The 18,598-nt window shown below is 40.4% G+C and overlaps 1 protein-coding gene across 1 annotated transcript; it reads right to left on the bottom strand.

The window, feature by feature from the left end:
* Positions 1-12,470: 12,470 nt before the first annotated feature.
* Positions 12,471-13,637, bottom strand: LOC141627379 (F-box/kelch-repeat protein At3g06240-like). Its single transcript, XM_074440680.1, has one exon. It carries the CDS (start codon positions 13,635-13,637, stop codon positions 12,471-12,473), a length of 1,167 nt encoding a protein of 388 aa, XP_074296781.1.
* Positions 13,638-18,598: the final 4,961 nt, after the last annotated feature.

Raw genomic sequence — 18,598 nt, 5'->3', positions numbered from 1 at the left:
CGGCCGCCCGTCTCCCTATGCCTGTTGCTGCCCTCCACCGGTAGCAGCAGCATCTTCGGTGACCGGCTCAGGAGAAGACTCGACATTTTCAAGTGCCTTTAGCCTCTCAGCCTCCTCTTTGGCCTCCTTCACCTTTGCATCATAGGCCGCCTTGGCCTCAGCTATCTGAGCAGCCTTCGCCGCCTCCGCCTTCTCCGCAGCCGCTGTTTCCGCAGCCTCGGCCATCTCATCCAGAAGCTGGTCAAATTTATCCCACGGGAAGGAGCCTTCGGGGAAGAGCTTCTTGATTGCCTCCTTGGTCGCCTCCTCGGCCTGGTCCCGGAATTGGGCGCACATTTTAGGGATATGCTCAGTTTGAAGCAACTCAATATCCTTCCCCTTTTGAGCAAGGATAGCCCTTGTGTCCCTGTGCGCCTCCGACTGGGCATGGAACAGATCCTTCCACTCTTCCCTTTTGGCAACCACGGCGTCATGAGCGCCCTTATACTTGTCCCGCTCCTCCATCAACTTGGCGGTGGCGGCATCAGCAGCCTCAACTTTGGCCCTCTCGGCCAATAGCCGCTTCTCATCTTCCTCCTCACGCTTTCGGCAAGCAAGGAGGTCCAGCTTAGCCTTACCGGCTTCCCCCTTTGCAGCGGAGAGATCAAGCTTAAGCTGTTCGATCAATGGCCCGGTTTGGGCCATGGCCTTTTCTTGCTCCATAATGTGGGAGCCGGCTAGTTGAGTCCACTTCGCCAGCCTCTTGCATATTTTCGTACCCTCTGCCACAAGCTCGGTGGGGGGAATCTTCTGAAGCAAGGAGTCAGCGGTGGCACTTCTATCGTCCGCCTTCTCAGGATGCTTCTCCAGCTGCCGCTCAGTGAGAACGGCGACTGCCGACGGCGGATCTACAAAAAATTTACACAGAGCATCCATGTCAACATGCATTGACACCTCAGAGAGTCTGTCATCGGGAATGTCCAACGAACCAGCTAAGTCTGAATCGCAAGTTAGATCAGTACCAGTTTGGACCCTTTTGAATGGAGGGCCGGCTGAGTCATTCTTCTCCCCGGCAACGGTGGAAGCAGATGGTGGCTCCTTTCTCTTCTTTGGAGGAGGAGGGCCCTTCGCGACGGTCACCACATCCTCGGTAACATCGACGACCTCCACATGCTCCTTCTGGACCGCTGGGGTTGAAGAGGGAGTTGGGATTGACGCCGCCGCAGACCTGGACGCTGCCTTTGGTTTTCTCTTCGGTATGCCTCCGAGAACCCGTGCTTGAGCCACCGCCGGATCCAACGCCTTCAGTTGCTGGTCCATGAGTTCGTTGGGAGCCAGTCTACGATCACGAAAGTCAACCTTAGGACGCCGTTGAACGACCTTCCCGTCCTTGTCGAGCCCCAACCTCTTCAAAACTTTCTCAGACAAGTCCTGGCCGAACCGATCTGCAAGAAACCAGACAAGAATTAAATAAGTAAAACAGAGCTCTAAAAACGGGAGCACAACAGGCAAAAATGGGCCTCACACCGACCCTACTCACCCTGGTTGAGGGCCGGTATGAGGCCGACGCGGCAAAGCAACTCATGCTGAAGAATAATCTGAGTCGGGGGCACCCATCCCTTCTCAGCATCAAACAACTGCATCGCCCGCTCCTCATCCGCATTAAGACCGACTTTCAAAGCGTCCATCTTAACCTTACCCCGGGAGATACATTTCTCATATTCTCCCCGGTTCTCACACCGCAAGTGAACAAGGCTCTGGAAAGACCGAGGCAATGGGTAGTCCTCCGGCACTTGGACGTACACTCACCGCCGTTTCCAGTCCTTGCAAGAAGTAAGTTTGGACACGGAGACGTAGCCTGGCTCCGTCTGCACGCTGTACCACCCCACCTTGCCGGAGATTGACGGCCGAAGATGATGAAGTCGGCGGAATAAGTTAACTGTCGGGGTCTCCCCCCTAAAGAGACAGAGCCACACAAAGCCGACTATCGTCCTAATGGCCAACGGATGCAGTTGAGCCACCGCGACGTTCATAGCTTTGACGATGGCCGAGACATATTCATTCAAAGGAAACCGGAGCCCATACTCCAGGTGCCTGATATATACGCCGATATGGCCCGGGGGAGGGCAACAGACCGCCTGACCCTCCTCGGGGATAACAATCTCGTACCCATCACCGAAGGAGAAATGACCCTCGAAAAGAGTTTTACCGGAACAACGGGCGAATTTATCAAACCAGACACGGTCAATACTAGTCGAACATGCCTCGCCGTGATCCAGGAGATGCGGCCTCCCCCCATCAGAAGGAGTCCTCTCATCACCATCATCATCAGCATCATCATCCTCATCCTCCCATTCCTCCAAAATTTGTGGAGCAACTTCGGGAGAGGGAGACCTAGGGCCTCCAGACCTTATCGGGATGGCGTCTAGTATCCCCTTCTCATCAAAACGCGACGGGAAACCCCCCGGCGCAGAGGTGCTAGTACCGGCGTCAGCAGCAGACATGGTAGCAACAATTAACAAAATAAAAGTTGAGAAAAATTTGTTTGTTACCTTGAAGAAAAGCACTAGCCGAAGTAACGACTCAGAAGATTAGAAGAGAAAGAAGCCCTTGAAAGTTTAGAGAGATGGAAATTTTGGAGAAAGTGAAATTGGTGGCCAATTTCACGGAATAACTGCCCTATTTATAGGAGAAAGCCCATGAAGAAGGACCAATCAGGGCACAGCCCATGAAACGTCAGCCAATCAGCGGACAAACACGTGTCAGACATGCAACCACGGAATGTCAATCGTTGCAACAATTAAACGTCAATCAACGCAACAGTGACCAAGCGTCTTCAACACGCCCCTTCATGTCTCTCTGCCAATTCGTCTTCCTCAGCAAATACCTAAGTATCTATTCTCCGCCGGCCAGCTGACCAACCAAGCTAAGTCGCACCGGCCGAGGGCAATCAAAAACAACCGGCACTCTCAACCCTGGTCTCGGCCAGCGTCACTTTCTTTTCCACATCGGATGTCCTTTACACATCCATGTGGAGGGGGGATATGGTACGGCCTAAGTAGAACCAAACCGAGATAGAAGAAGCCGGGGCAGAAAAATTTTTACTTACGCAGAATATACGCTCAACATACATCGGAGCCCATACCACGGCATAGACTATGCTGGGGGCAAATTGATGGGGCATATTCTGCACCGCTGACCAAGTCAACATACTGAGCAAGGTCAAAGACATCCACAGCAAGTCAACATATCAGACAACCTAGCCGATGCAGTCCATCGGCCTGTCACTTGGGTCTCGGCCAGGCAACTCGCCAGCCGGGGCACATATCCGCGTACTCATATCCAAGACCCCTCGGCCGGCCTGCCATAGGTCCATCGGCCGAGGGTAGAACGGTCTTTCCGCCTGCTAGCCACTTGGCCACTTGGCCACTACGTGACAAAAGGTGAAAGTCTATAAATACTCCTCAACCCTCATTGAGGAGAGGACACATTTTTAACCTAAGAATCACTATTCATCTGGTAATATCTTCCTTATCTCTCACAACACATACTTAGCCAAGCAACAACTTACCTCTCTAAGTTTACTGACTTGAGCGTCGGAGTGAGTACGCTCGGCCAAAGCCGAGCCCTCAGTTTGTTCATCGTTTCAGGAGACCGCAAGGAGGATTCAAGCAAAGACGTCATTCTACAAGCACGGGTGGTAAACAAATAACTGCTCTGGAATTACACCCGGAACAATTATAGTTCGTTCGTGTCTCAATACAATCGATAGGTACGTATATATAGACACTCAAATGTAAACCTAGTATCTCCTATCAATGAAAACACTATATAATATAATATCAATATTATTCTCTACGATATAACGATATCTTAACATGTCGATATCGTAACAATATAATTTTCTTTTACAACAAACTATCCTATTCAACCTAAACCAAGCTAACTTCCCAAAAAAAATTAAACAACCGAATAACATATTTCATATATAAACCTAATTCTGGTATAAAAAAAAAGTTTTGTAGAGTGTTATGTTAAACCAAGTTATATTTTATCTAAATAATATCCACCAAAAACCACTTTTCCATAATAAGGACATGGAGATATTCGTTATGAGGTTATACAATACAATATTTTATTGCAAAACCATAGAGACTTTAGTCTTCCGTATGATAGCATGATGTTAGATGTTACGGACTAGTTTAAGACGGTTATATGGATCGTTATTGTGAAACTAATTAATTAGTTATATCTGTCTTCTTGATATATGTTATGTTCACAACTTAAAACACATAATATTTACAAGTGAATTTTCATTTTCTTGTCTCCATCGAGTATACTACATCATCGTTAGGAAGGATGTACGATAAATAACCAAGTTAAAGTAGAATAGCAAAAAAAAGGAGGTTTTTCATTAGGTAGGATGTACGATGACATAATACGCCAAATACCTCGTAAACATTTTCTAACCCAAATTACAACACCAGAATAGACTCGCATAGTAAAGCTCATAAATAACAATTGAACTAAAACCCATATTCGAACATCATTAGTCTCAACATAAAATCATCGATCGTTGATGAAATTCCATCCAAAAGTAATCATCAAATAAACATTCAGCAACCTGCTTGATAAAACCAAATGAATCAATACAAAACAAAAACACAACTTTGTTAAAATACCATGCATTGCATACGAAATTAAAGCCGTATAAGAAAAATAAACTTACAGTTTAAACTTTATGTATCGATCAACTTTATCTTTGTATTCTAGAAAGCCGCGGCGCGCATTGAGTCCGGCCTTTTTTTTTTGTTTTTCTTTTTTTTTGACAACGATGGGTCCGGCCTATATACAAACGTATTACAAACATTATAACTTTATCAGTTAAGCAAACTGACATTTACAAGTAGGAAAAAGATGATTTAGACGGCTTTAGAAATACCTTTCGAGTTCCTCAGCAGTGAGATCATCGATATTTTGGTCAAGCAATGCAAGACTCTCCGAAAAAGCACTGAACTTGGTTGATCTAGTAATACAAAGACCAAGTTTCGTAACTGCTCCAATCTTAGGATCATAGTACCCCAGTTGTCCAAGGCTTTCCCTATAGATCCCGATCAACATCTCATTCGCTCCTAAGTATTCTATCGGACCCTTATGGAAATAGTCATGTAGGACACCGACACGCAATACTCTGCACCATGAACCCTCGACATTGTATTCTCGTTTCACCCAGATTTTAAAATCAGCTGAAAAATAAGGTTCCCAGAAAACGGTGTACTCACAATAGGACAACGATAACATACCGTGGTACTCAAATATACCGAACACACCTGAGCCAATGTTTACGATTTCTTTAGGAAGTTCCATCTTTGCAAATTTTTCTTCCGCGACATCAAACAAAAGCAAGTATTCGCCAAGGGAATAACTGAACTCATTTCTTTTAGTAAGAATCAGCCAATAAATAACTCCATTATGAAAGCAGTGTGAAGAGGAAACATTATTGATTGAGTTATCAACCAAATATTTAGCGGAAATTGTCCTCCATATTCGTTCCTGAACAGAATAAACCTCGACCAATGGCGTGTTTACATCCAAATAACTAATTTTCACCACACGATGGTGATAATCATAGCCAAATCCCAACACAGAATTATTTCCCGTAAATGTGGAGTTAGGAAGTTTAACGGATTTCTTAATCAAGGGATTCCATATCAAGATACGGTCACTCGGATTAAGATATTTACATTCAGAGACGCACAATAAACCATTAACAGACCCAACAAAATAAAAGGAGGACAATATTAAACCCATCACGCGGTACTAGAAAAGGGCAAACTGAGGTGTGGAGTGTATTCCCTTGTTTCAACGTATCTAAATCACGAAAGACACTAATTTGCTCAAATCCTTCGGTGTTTGAACTCGCAACAGTCTCTTTGTACATAATTACGGAATTTGCATCGTTTCGAGTGTAATGTTTAAGGTGTGCAGCCATAAAAGAAGGAGAAACTATAAGGGAATGCCATGATTTGCAAACACAACGACATTTGCCTAGGGTTTTTACAGGAAGATTCTTAAGGATTTCAAGCCACATGTCTTGAGAGAAACACGGGTTTACGTCCGACATTATTTATTTTTAGTAGATAGAACAAAAATGTGAGAGATAGATCGATAGATTGAGAAACATCAGAGTATTTAAAGTAGTAGAAGGAACTAAAAGGACTTTTGGTTTACTCTATGTGTGAAGAGGTTGACATTGGAAATGATCAAATGAATAGTTTTAATCAATAAATAAGTTCCAATTATCTCATCTTCATTAATTTCAAACAGACGATCCAAATTCTCAAATAAGATAATTGGACACAATATACGACGGTGTTATAATGAAAACGGACCGTCTAACGATGTCAAACCGTTTTTCACTATAATTTCTGTATATTTTTGTTGCGGAGTATTACTTTACTATCACGCATAAGTGTGACACTGTGACCGTGAGGCTCATAAATTACTGCGATACAGTACAATAATCTTGTGGCCTTTTGGTTTCTTAACTGTTCACCTTATTTAAAACCGTTATACCTATTATTATTTTGAAATTTAGGCCGTTTTTAAAGACATTTAGACCTATTTTGATCAAGTAGCTTTTTTGATAAAAATTTCAGGTAGATTATTTTTCTGGAAGTGTTTGGCAAGTAGCTTATTTGCTCAAATAAGGTACGTACCTGATTCTTGGTAATATTACCTTTTTACCCCTTTAATTTATAATATCTACATAGTATAAAAGCTGTGTTTTTCTTTGCTTTCTTATTGGCTCCTCATATTCAGCAACGTGGGCCCCTACCAAAATTTCTTGAATTAATTACTCTCTCTCTACATTGAGAAATAGTGATTCTGATATATTTGCTTTTAATTGACTGTTAATCCGTCTAAATTCCGTCTAAAGATTCTGGCTGCTAATACAAAAATTATATTTAAAATCTAAAATCTAAAATTTACAAAATAAATCAAATTACATTATTAAAGGCAGATAAAATATTACAAATTACAACAATTACATCAATAAAATCTAAAATTCATAAATTACAAATTACAACAATTACATCAATAAAATCTAAAATTCATAAATAAAATTAGAGACAGATAAATACAAAATACAATCCGTGCATTTTTAGATTCATCAAATGTCGGACGACCTTCGCTTCCATTTCGTTTTGCTTTACATCAAGACGAGAAAAAAAAAAAGACAATTAAATCAACATAGAAATAGAAATGATAATGCAAAAAAAAAAATAGTTAAATTAAAAATGACAAAATATAAAATATCTCTCAAATCGGTATGATACCACTCATCATCGAGATTTAATGAAGACTCAGTAACAATAACTAAATGCTGCCATACCACTTTTTGTGGGGTGACATTTTAGTTAGCTGCCAATAGTAATCATACCTTACCTCGAAGGCTAACAAACCAAAATATCGAAACTTTATAAAATCTCAGAATGGTCATACACCCCCATTTATTCATCATCGATATCGAACCTTTATAAAATCTCAGAATGTCCACAACTGTAACATAATCAGAATCGGAATATCTACATAGTATAAAAGCCAAGTTTTTTCTTCACTTTTGATTGGCTACTGAGTTTTTACATGTGGGTCCCCCATATTTCCTATTCTATTTAATTACTCCCTCTACTCAACTCAATTTCTATTCCTATATTCTATTCTTATTTTAATTACTTATGTTAAAACATAAGTTAAAATGTCACAATTTACATAAAATGTTACAATTTACATACATTCAACGGGCCTAACATGTCAAATACCTTTAATATAAATATAATAAAATACGGTTGTATATTATCTGATATTCAAATCTAATATTTATCAAATATTCGAATCTCCAAATATGGACTATTTATATTGTCACGGTATTGAACACTTAATCACGCACAATTATATGATCATGTATATAATAATAGCGCATGCTATTAAAACCCGTGCATTTTTTTTGCACGGGTATAAAACTAGTATTAAATAATTATTATGTCCTTTTACGTCATTTTATAAAAATAAGGTACCTTTTCAGTTAGTTTGCCAAACATTTATTTATATAATCAGTCACCTTATCAGGTCGTAAATTTCAGTTACCCTATCATCTACCTTTTCAGGTTTCAGTTAGCTTTTCAGTTTCCAGGTACCTTTTCGAGTTTCAACTATCTTTTCAGTTTGTTTTACCAAACAAAGCCTTACTAGGGTAACTAAATCATTCTGAGTACTCTTCTTGAATCTTGATAAAAGGTACTATAATTCGTACTTATGATTTATAAGAATGCGTATTACAGCTTTACCTAATCGGGAAATTTGTATTTTCAATTTGTCTAGTTTAATATAATTCGTACTTAAATTCCAATTCTAGTACAACGATAAATGATTTAATTCCAATATATCAAATTTAGCAACGCATAATAAACTTGGAGCACAATGAAGAAGCGACGTTTGAGTTAATCATCTGAGATAAGATCGGTGTCTTGATCAAACAATACGAGACTATCAGTAAACGCAGCAAACATAGAAGATACATGTCGATACAGACCAAGCTCAATAAATCGTGTCATCGTAAGATCATAGGATAGCAACATTCGATCAGTTGTCCTAGAAAACCCGAATAGCTTACCATCCTTGCCCAAGTACTCAAATGGACCCGTAAAAATAGGATGTTGCACTATAAGATTCAATATCATACACCAAGACTCTTCTTCTTTAACCCAAATTTGACAATTCGCAGACGTGGAAGTGTGGAACTGATGGATAAATGTTCCACAACAAGCCATGGATGGACCCAACAATGTAAGAGCGTTGCCTTTTAAGACAATCTATCTTCAAGGGGTAAATTGAGGTGTGACATCGTTGAGTGGGGACGCGACCCGACTCGAGAAAGAAAAGGTATTGCTCGTGGTCCGGGCTGTTATCTAAAATGTGGCGGTAGAGAAGCAAAGAATTCGTGTCGTTTTGGGTGTAATGCTTAAGGTGTGATGTCATAAAAGAAGGGAAATAATTAGAGAATGCCATAATTTGCAGACACAACGACATTTGTCTAAGGTTTTGATAGGTAGGGATTCTTAAGGATTTCGAACCACATGTCTTCAGAAAAACATGGATTTATGTCGGACATTTTTAGTAGGTAGTAGTAGCGATTCTAGTGAAATAAATAACTAAGCATGTATGTAGTTGAAATTTGAAGTAGTTGGTGCATTAAACAAGCACGCATGCATGCATGAGGCTCCGTCCCGGTCATTTGTTGTCCTTTGGTTTTGGCACAAAGACCAAGGAAAGAGTAGAGAACCAATTACTAAATGACATGTGGATGAAATTGAGTGTGAATGGCCAATTTGTTCATCAAATGTAATCCTAAAATAGAAAGGACAACAATTCACTGAGACACCCAAAAATGGAAAAGGACAACAAATGACCGGGATAGAGGGAGTAAGTTTTAATCTGCATAGCATTTTGGTTCCCAATAATTGTGCAGAAAAACATAATTTGGGTCAACATTTTCCAGTACAAAAAAAAAAGTATTCAAGGTAGAAGGAAGATCGCTCATTGGCCTGGTAAAATATTGGATCGAGTCGGGTTTGTATTCGTGTCACATGTAAACGAGTTGCGAACCGTTCAACCTCATTCCATCTCAGATAAATCTCGTGTCCGTGTTCGTGTTAACCAAATTACATAAATCAGTCGTCAAGCCCCAAGCCGATACTGAACCTCTCTCATTAGTAGCGTAGAGCGATACATCTTTAAGACACCAAACCCCGACAGATACGCGACAACACGATAAGCCGACACTCTCTTTTAACAGACACCGAAAGTTCCCATGCAATAATTGCATACTGCCTATGCAGTGAGTCGAACCCGGAACCTCGCAATTCATGCCCATACTCATAGTCATATGCATGATGCATCAATGAAAAAACAAAATGTGAAGGCGATTTCAACATCAGCTACTCAACTAGTCCGCTTCATTCAAAATAAAAGCTTAAATTCGAATTCTACTACAACGATAAACGATTCAATTCCATTATGACAACTTAGGAAATATAGTCCATAGTATAATTCATCCCTATGAATAGATTGAACAGCGCATAACCCACTTGAAACATAATGAAGAAGTGACGTTTGGGTTGTAAATTCTCAGCATCTTCAGTATACAATCCTGCATAAGATAATTGCGTATAAGACTCGTAATAATCAAATTAAAAACGACAACGAAACTAAAATGATCTTATAATGTATGGGATCGCGAGGCCGCGAGGCAAAGCAGAGGACGATTTTGGACAAACATGAAGAATAGAGTCTTTAACTCAATTGGAAATTAAAACGAATTAAATTGGTTCAATTCAGATTATTTGGAAGTACCTCTCGAGTTCATCGTTGGTGTAAGCATCGGTGTTTTGGTCGAGCAATATGAGACTATCTGTAAACGCAGCAAACTTAGTAGAATCATCTTGGCGAAAACCAAGCTCAATAAAGTCTCTATCCATAAAATCATACATCATCAACATTCCATCACTTTTTCTAATAAACCCAAATATCTCACCATTCCTCGATTTCCTCCCCAAGTACTCAATCGGACCAATATGCGTATAATTATCGAGTTCCAACATTCAATATCAAGCACCAAGATTCGTCGTCTTTAACCCAAACTCGATAAATCACATCAGAAAATGAATTGTCAAATATAACACGATTCACGTACCAGGACAATGATAACTTAGATTTATATACTCACAAACGCCGAAGTTACCTAACCGCAAGTCTACAATTGCCTCAGGCAATTCTATCGCTTGAAAAGTTTCTTCGACCACATCGAATAAAAGAATCCATTTGACAAAGCGAACAATTCTGTCGTTTATAAAGCAAGAAATTTTCTCGTCTTCTGAACATACGAGCCAGTGAATAACCCCATTTATAAAGCAATGTGAAAAGGAGACTGAATGAATTGAGTTATCAACTAAATAATCCCCGGTAATAGTTCGCCATGTATGTTCCCTAACCGAGTACACCTCAACCAACGGACTAAACTTGTAGTCGCCACGCTTATAACTGATCTTAACCACTCTATGATCATTTCGTTTACTATTATAGGCAAATCTCAACACAGAAGTTAGTCCAACCAAATCATTGGTAGCGGTTATCGACTTAGGAAGTTTAATGAACTTCTGAAGCAAGGGATTCCATAAAATGATTCGGCTTTCGGGGACTGGATAAGGGGTATCTGAAAGGCACAACAAGCCATGGATGGACCCCACAAAGTAAGAACAAGGCTTGGAAGGGAAATGTGCTTTGAAGGGGAAAATTGAAGTGTGATATACTCGATTGGGGATAAAACCCGATTTGAAATACAGAAGGTATATATTGCTCGTGGTCTGGAGCTTCACGAGGTATTTCGCGGTAGAGAAGCAAGGAATTTGTGTCGTTTTGAGTGTAGTTGTAAAGGTGGGTGGTCATAAAAGCAGGGAAACGATAAGGGAATGCCATGATTTGCAGACACAACGACATTTGCCTAAGGTTTTTACCGGAAGATTCTTAAGGATTTCGAACTATATGTCTTCAGATAAACATGGATTTACGTCTTGACATTTTTTTTTGAAATGATGGATGAATTAAGTGAGCACAACCGAGTATTTAAGGGAGAAGGAACAAGGATGTTGTGGACGTATAATATAGAATGGTTTACTTATAAATACGAAGAATTATAGTTTTTGCTGTCAAAATTTCAGATTTTAGTTTGTTCTTTTCGTTCTTATTAGCTAATTTGTTACGAAGCTAATTTGTTACGACTCTAAATTGTGGTCGGGTAACCAAGTGGTGTTAGTCCAGTGGTAGCCGGGTTAAACCTTGAAACTTGCAGAAATGCATGAGTTGAGAGGTCCCGGGTTCGACTACCCGCTGGGGCGATGATCACTTGGCCACTGCAGCCCTCGAAGGGGGTGGCTTACATGGTCCATGTGGTGGTGCGGGAATGCATGGGCCCGGGGGGATTCAACCCCCTCGTCATAAAAAAAAAAAAATTGTGGTCGGGTTCAAAGTAGTAGTCTGTAGTTTTTTTTTTATTAACAGAAGGGATAAAATCTCGGAGACCTACAGCGAGTAGGGTCCCAGAAAATTCATAGGAAACAGAAATAAAACAAAACGAGTACAAAAATCACACAATTTATCCTTTTTAACACGAAAACTTGCGTACTAGAATAACGCACTAAGCCTCCTTTGCATAATCCTTTTCTCCTTCCATGATCTTAATGTTGACCAATTGTTTAACCATTCCTCCAAAGTGTAGGGTAAAAGTGTCCTACATGATGTGCACCCCAATCCAAGTCTCACGAGCAATTCATCCATTATAGAGGGCCGATTAGATAATCTTGTTCTCGAAAATAACTTTTTAACCCGTTACGATAAAAACTACCGGTCATTTAAACTTAGATATACCTTTTGAGTTAAGCGGCGGTGAGATCTTCAATCTTTTGGTCGAGCAATACAAGACTCTCCGAAAAAGCGCTGAACTTGGTAGATTCGCTTACACGTAGACCAAGTTCCGTAATTTGGCAAGTCTTAGGATCATAGGACACTATCTGCCCATTGCTTTCCTTAACGAACCCAATCAATTCCTTGTTCGGTCCCAAGTACTGTATTGGCCCCTTATGGCTATAGCCAAAGAACGTGTAGTCGCAAACATTCAACAATTTGCACCATGAACTCTCAACGTTGTAGTCTCGTTTCACCCAGATTTGACATTTAGTTAATGTATTTAGACTACCCCATAACAAGTAGTCGCAAAGGGACATCGATAACATACCGTGGTACTCAAATATACCAAAAACAATTGACTTACTCTTTTCAATTTCTTCGGGCAGTTCCGTCATTGCAAATCTTTCTTCGGTGACATTAAACAAAAGCAAGCATACGCGTCTAGAAGAACTCATCCCCGCTTTTTCATTAAGAATCTGCCAATGAATAACTCCATTACAAAAACAGCTTGAAAAGGAAACAAGTATGATTGAGTTATCAACTAAATATTTAGCACAAATTGACTTCCATATTCGTTCCTGTACCGAGTAAACCTCTACAAATGGCGTGTTTCCATCCAAATGACTAATTTTAATCACCCGATAATCATTCCTATGACAATCATAGCCGAACCCCACCACCGAATATCTGCCCCCAAACGTGGACTTCGGAAGTTTAATGGATTTCTGAATTATGGGATTCCATATTAAAATATGGTCTTTCGGGCCAAAATAATTACTTTCAAAGACGCACACCAAACCATTGACGGATCCAACAAAAGAAATTCGAGGTAGAATCAAAGGGCGAGTTGAGGTGTGAAGTCTATTACCTTGTTTCAACATATCTAAATCACGGAAGATACTAATTTGCTCAAATTCTCTGGATTCTGAATTCTTCACAATCTTGTTGTACAGAATTACGGAATTGGCATCGTTTCGAGTGTAATGCTTAAGGTGTGCAGTCATAAAAGAAGGAGAAACAATGAGAGAATGCCATGATTTGCATACACAACGATATTTGCCTAAGGTTTTTACAGGAAGATTCTTAAGGATTTCGAACCATATGTCTTGAGAGATATAAAGATTTACATCCGACATTTTTTTGTGTTTCCTACCGATGAACTTAATTTGATAGTGAAAAAAAAAGGAAAATATATGAGAATGTTGGAAAAACCCTAAACGGCCGTATCACTTTATATGGGATTTAAAAAGATTTTGGGAAATTAATATATTCCCTTGTAAATTATGGAAAAAACCGTCTTACACTATGAGACGACTTTGTAGATGTTAACAGAAATAGTTGGTCAAGTCATGAGATGTGGTTCTCATGACCTGGGTTCAAATTTATCTAATAAATATCGGGCTGGGGATCATGAGGTTGTATCGGGTGTCGGGTGGCAAACAGGTCGACCCGATTCCGTTTCAAGTTCCTAAATTTCCGGTTTCTGTCGGATCCGATTTCGGATAGAGTCAAGTTTGCCAACTCTATCTAATTCCGTATTCAATGAATCAATCCCAAAAAATTGTCCCTTCACAAGCTACTCAATTTCTCAATAGTTAGTCACAATGGCGGTCGGCGGACCAATGATTTAGTTAGAAGAGGCGAAAAATTTCTTCGCGACAAACAATTAATGATATAATGTAAACTCGAAAAACAATTGAAATTTAAATAAAAACTTTCTAATTTTTCCTTAACCAACCAGAGTAAGTTTTCTAGGCACATCGAAAAGCGTACAAGAAGCCGGACTGAAAGAAGTATAGAAACAATAAAGCCCGCAAGGCCGTAGGGGTGTTCATTGGTCCGGGACCAGATCGGACCGGACCAAACTCTCTGGACCGAAGACCAAATAAGGGTTAAGAGGTGGACCGAGGACCGGACCATATTAATATTGGTCCGTTCCGGTCTGGACCACAAAAACACGTGGACTGGACCGGACCGGATCAAATGGACTAAAGTGGACCAAATATTATTGTCATTGACATGTTTTACCATATAAAACTAGAACTCGAGAAGTTCCTAATGATAAAAATAAACAACATTATTTTCTTACGAGATTTAACTACATAATTACACATCTTATAATACGTGTAAACAAAGTAGAAAATAAAATCAATAATATTACAAATTTAAAAATTCTTTTTTTACATAACTTTGGTCCATGGTCCGGTCCGCGGTCCATTCGGGTTGGTCCAGGACCGGACCGAAGACCAAAGTAGAGTAAATAGCTGGACCGCGGACCGGACCAAACAAAATTCGGTCCGGTCTGGTCCGGACCAAATGGTCAGGTCCGGTCTGGTCTTTGGTCCGGACCACTGAGTGAACAGCCCTACGCAAGGGTGGAGTCTAGTGGTTAAAACTTGGGTGAAATTCCCAGGAGACCCAGATTCAAGCCTCCTCATGAGCAAAATCATGTGGAGCATTCTTGGCATGAGTTCATGCCTAATAGACTTCGAGCCTGTCACCTTCGGGTGGCTTACCTGGTATACGTGGTTTGCAGGCTATTACGTACACCCGAGGGTTTACCCAGTGCGCACCAAAGGTAGCGGCTGCGGGTTCCCTCGTCACCAAAAAAAAAAATAACTAAATAAATAGAACTTGAAATAAATGACATACGAATTTTAGAAAATCGGCTTTCACATATGTCGCCGATCCTTGATAAAGTCGAATCTAATTGCAAGCGACATGGAAATAATCACCCAGCTAATTGACTAGGAAATTGGCGTAACAACATTTATGTATTTATCGCTAAAGTGAACCGGCAATTAAACATGGAAACAAAAATCTGTTTGTAGCTTTAGAGTTCATCAGCAATAAGATCGTCAATCTTTTGGTCGAGTAATGCAAGACTCTCCGAATAAGTGATGAACATAGAAGATGAACCTTCATGGAGATCAAGTTCGGTAATTTGGTCAGTCTTAGTAAAAATTATTTAGTTGATAACTCGATCAAAATTGTTTCCGCTTCATATTATTTTTATAATGGAGTAATTCATTGGCAGATGGTTAGTGAGAAATTGGAATTGATTTATTCGATTCGTAAATGCTTGTTTTTGTTAAAGATTGGGGAAGAAAGGTTTGCAAAGATGGAACTACCTGAAGATGTTTGTTTATGGAACCACATCTCATGCTTGTTTTCTCACCTTGCGTATGAGAAACCCATACCAAGTGTTTGTTTGGCAAAAATAGGGAAAGAGCTTTATATGATAAGAGCTTTTGAAAAGAGACAGACGAATTGGGAGAAAGTTTTGTGTATGTATTGATGATCTTAACAACCGAATACAACGATGAATAAATACACGTAAAACCCTACATGACATGAAAAACCCTATGTGACATCGGCCCATATACACGTGGCCCATATATACGAAAATACAAACACGATAATATATCGTAACACCCCTCCTCAAGTTGGAGCGTGGGGATCAACGACGCCCAACTTGGAAAGCAAATGAGTAAACTGGCGCACACCCAAAGCTTTAGTCAATAAATCCGCCACTTGATCACTCGTGTGCACATAAACGGGACGAATCATCCCACAAAGTATCGCTTCACGCACAAAATGACAATCGATCTCAATGTGCTTAGTACGTTCGTGAAATACCGGATTACGAGAAATATGTAGTGCCGCTTGATTATCACAGTGAAGCAAAGCCGGCACATCAATGGGGACAGATAAAAAATCCAAGATACCTCGTAACCATTTCACTTCACACGTGGCAACTGCCATAGCACGATATTCAGACTCAGCGGAAGAACGAGAAACGGTCGGTTGCTTTTTTGTTTTCCAAGAGACAAGGGTACCCCCAAAAAATACACAATATGCTGTTAAAGACCGCCTAGTCAGTGGACAACTAGCGTAATCAGCATCACAAAAAACTGACAACTCGAGACACGAACCAGTTCGAAACAACAAACCTTGTCCTGGACTACTTTTCACATAACGAACGACCTTCTGAGCTGCTTCCCAATGCGAAATACAAGGCTCTTTCATAAATTGTGACAAAGTGTGAACACTGTAAGCTAAATCCGGGCGCGTGTTAGTTAAGTAAATCAAACGCCCAACTAATCGTCGGTAACGCTCGGGATCGTCAAAGAAACCATCAGTGGCGTTGGCCAACTTGTGGTTTTGGTCCATGGGCACTTGATCAGGTTTGCTACCTAGTAAACCGGTTTTAAAATCAAAATGTCGAGTGCATACTTCCTTTGGCAAATGAAAATACCGGAGGAGCTTCTAGCCACTTCAATACCTAGAAAATATTTCAAGGTACCTAAATCTTTCATATAAAAGCAGGAACTAAGATATTCCTTCACACGACGAATCGCCTCCGCATTATTGCCACCAATCACAAGATCATCGACATACACCAAGACATATACCTCAACTCCTTTAGACCGAAATGCAAACAGAGAATAATCGGATAGACATTGTTTGAAACCATAGGCTAAAAGAGAAGAGGATAGTTTTTCAAACCAACAACGAGAAGCTTGACGGAGACCATATAAAGACTTCTTGAGACGACATACCTTTCCCGGTGAATCAACAGAATAGCCTTGTGGTAAGCGCATGTAAACTTCTTCTTCCAAGTCACCATGGAGAAAAGCATTATGTACGTCCATTTGATGCAATTCCCATTGCTTAGAAGCCGCAAGAGCAAGAAAAATACGGACCGTTACCATTTTAGCAGTCGGAGCGAATGTCTCAAAAAAATCTACTCCTTCCTCTTGTCTATTACCAAGCACCACAAGGCGTGCTTTAAATCTTTCGACCGACCCATCAGCTCGCAGTTTGACTTTGTAGACCCATTTATTACCAATGGCCGTCTTACCTTTGGGTAAATCAACGATGTCCCATGTGTCATTGCGAATCAACGCTGCAATTTCAACACTCATGGCATCACACCAACGATCGTCCTTGGCAGCCTCTTTGAAGGATTTGGGCTCTATATTAGCATCGACAGCTGCAGCAAAAGCACGATGTCGAATGGAAAATTTATCACTAGAAATAAAATGTGTCAAGGAGTACGGCGTACCTGATGCAGACGAAGGGGTGTGATCATTAGAAGAGGGGCTACATTCATCGACCAACACGCGAGCACTACCAGTGACATACTCGTCTTCACTATATTTCGACCACGGTACATGCGGTCGTTTACCACGACCATAATCAATGGCATCACTTGAAGAGGGATTGGATACATTCTCCTCCGTAGAAATGGGCTGCTCGGATTCGGATTCAGGCGAGACCTGTGGCTGCTCGTTCACAACATCCGAATCAATACCGACATCCTCCAAAATTAATTCCCCTGCTACCTCGGAATTTAAATTTTCGGCCTCAAGGTGAGGGACATGGTGTTTCTTACTCACTGTAGTATTGTCAAGGGAATATGGAAATATATTTTCATCAAAAACGACATCCCTTGAAACGAAAAATTCTTTAGTATCCAAATCGTATACTTCCCAACCCTTTTTAGCAAAAGGAAATCCAACGAGCATACATCGTCTACTACGACTCCCAAATTTGTCACCATCTTTACGTGGATGCTTCACGTAACATAAACATCCAAATGTACGCAAATTATCATAATTGAGAATTTTACCAAACAACAATTCATAAGGAGTACGCCCCTCAAGCAACACAGATGGGGTTCTATTAATTAAATATCCCGCACTTAAAATGCATTCTCCCCAAAAATCGATGGGTAAATTAGCCTGAAATCGTAAAGCTCGAGCAACATTAAGAATGTGACGATGCTTTCGCTCTACTCTTCCATTTTGTTGGGAAGTACCTACACATGTTGTCTGATGAATAATACCAAGACTAGCAAAATAATCCCTCAAACAAGTGAATTCAGTCCCATTATCGGAACGCACCACTTTTACATCGGCATTAAATTGCCTCTTTCCCATAACAACAAAATTACGTAACAATTGGGAAACTTCATTCTTGGATTTAATTAAATAAACCCAAACAGCTCGAGAATAGTCATCGACAATGGTTAAAAAATAACGACTCCCGCAAGATGAAAGAGTTCGATAATCTCCTCATAAATCAACATGAA

The sequence above is a fragment of the Silene latifolia genome, chromosome 2, assembly GCF_048544455.1.
Source record: "Silene latifolia isolate original U9 population chromosome 2, ASM4854445v1, whole genome shotgun sequence".
Lineage (NCBI taxonomy): Eukaryota > Viridiplantae > Streptophyta > Magnoliopsida > Caryophyllales > Caryophyllaceae > Silene > Silene latifolia.
Note: the sequence above shows the minus strand (reverse complement) of the source record. Positions and strands in the feature narration are given on the sequence as shown.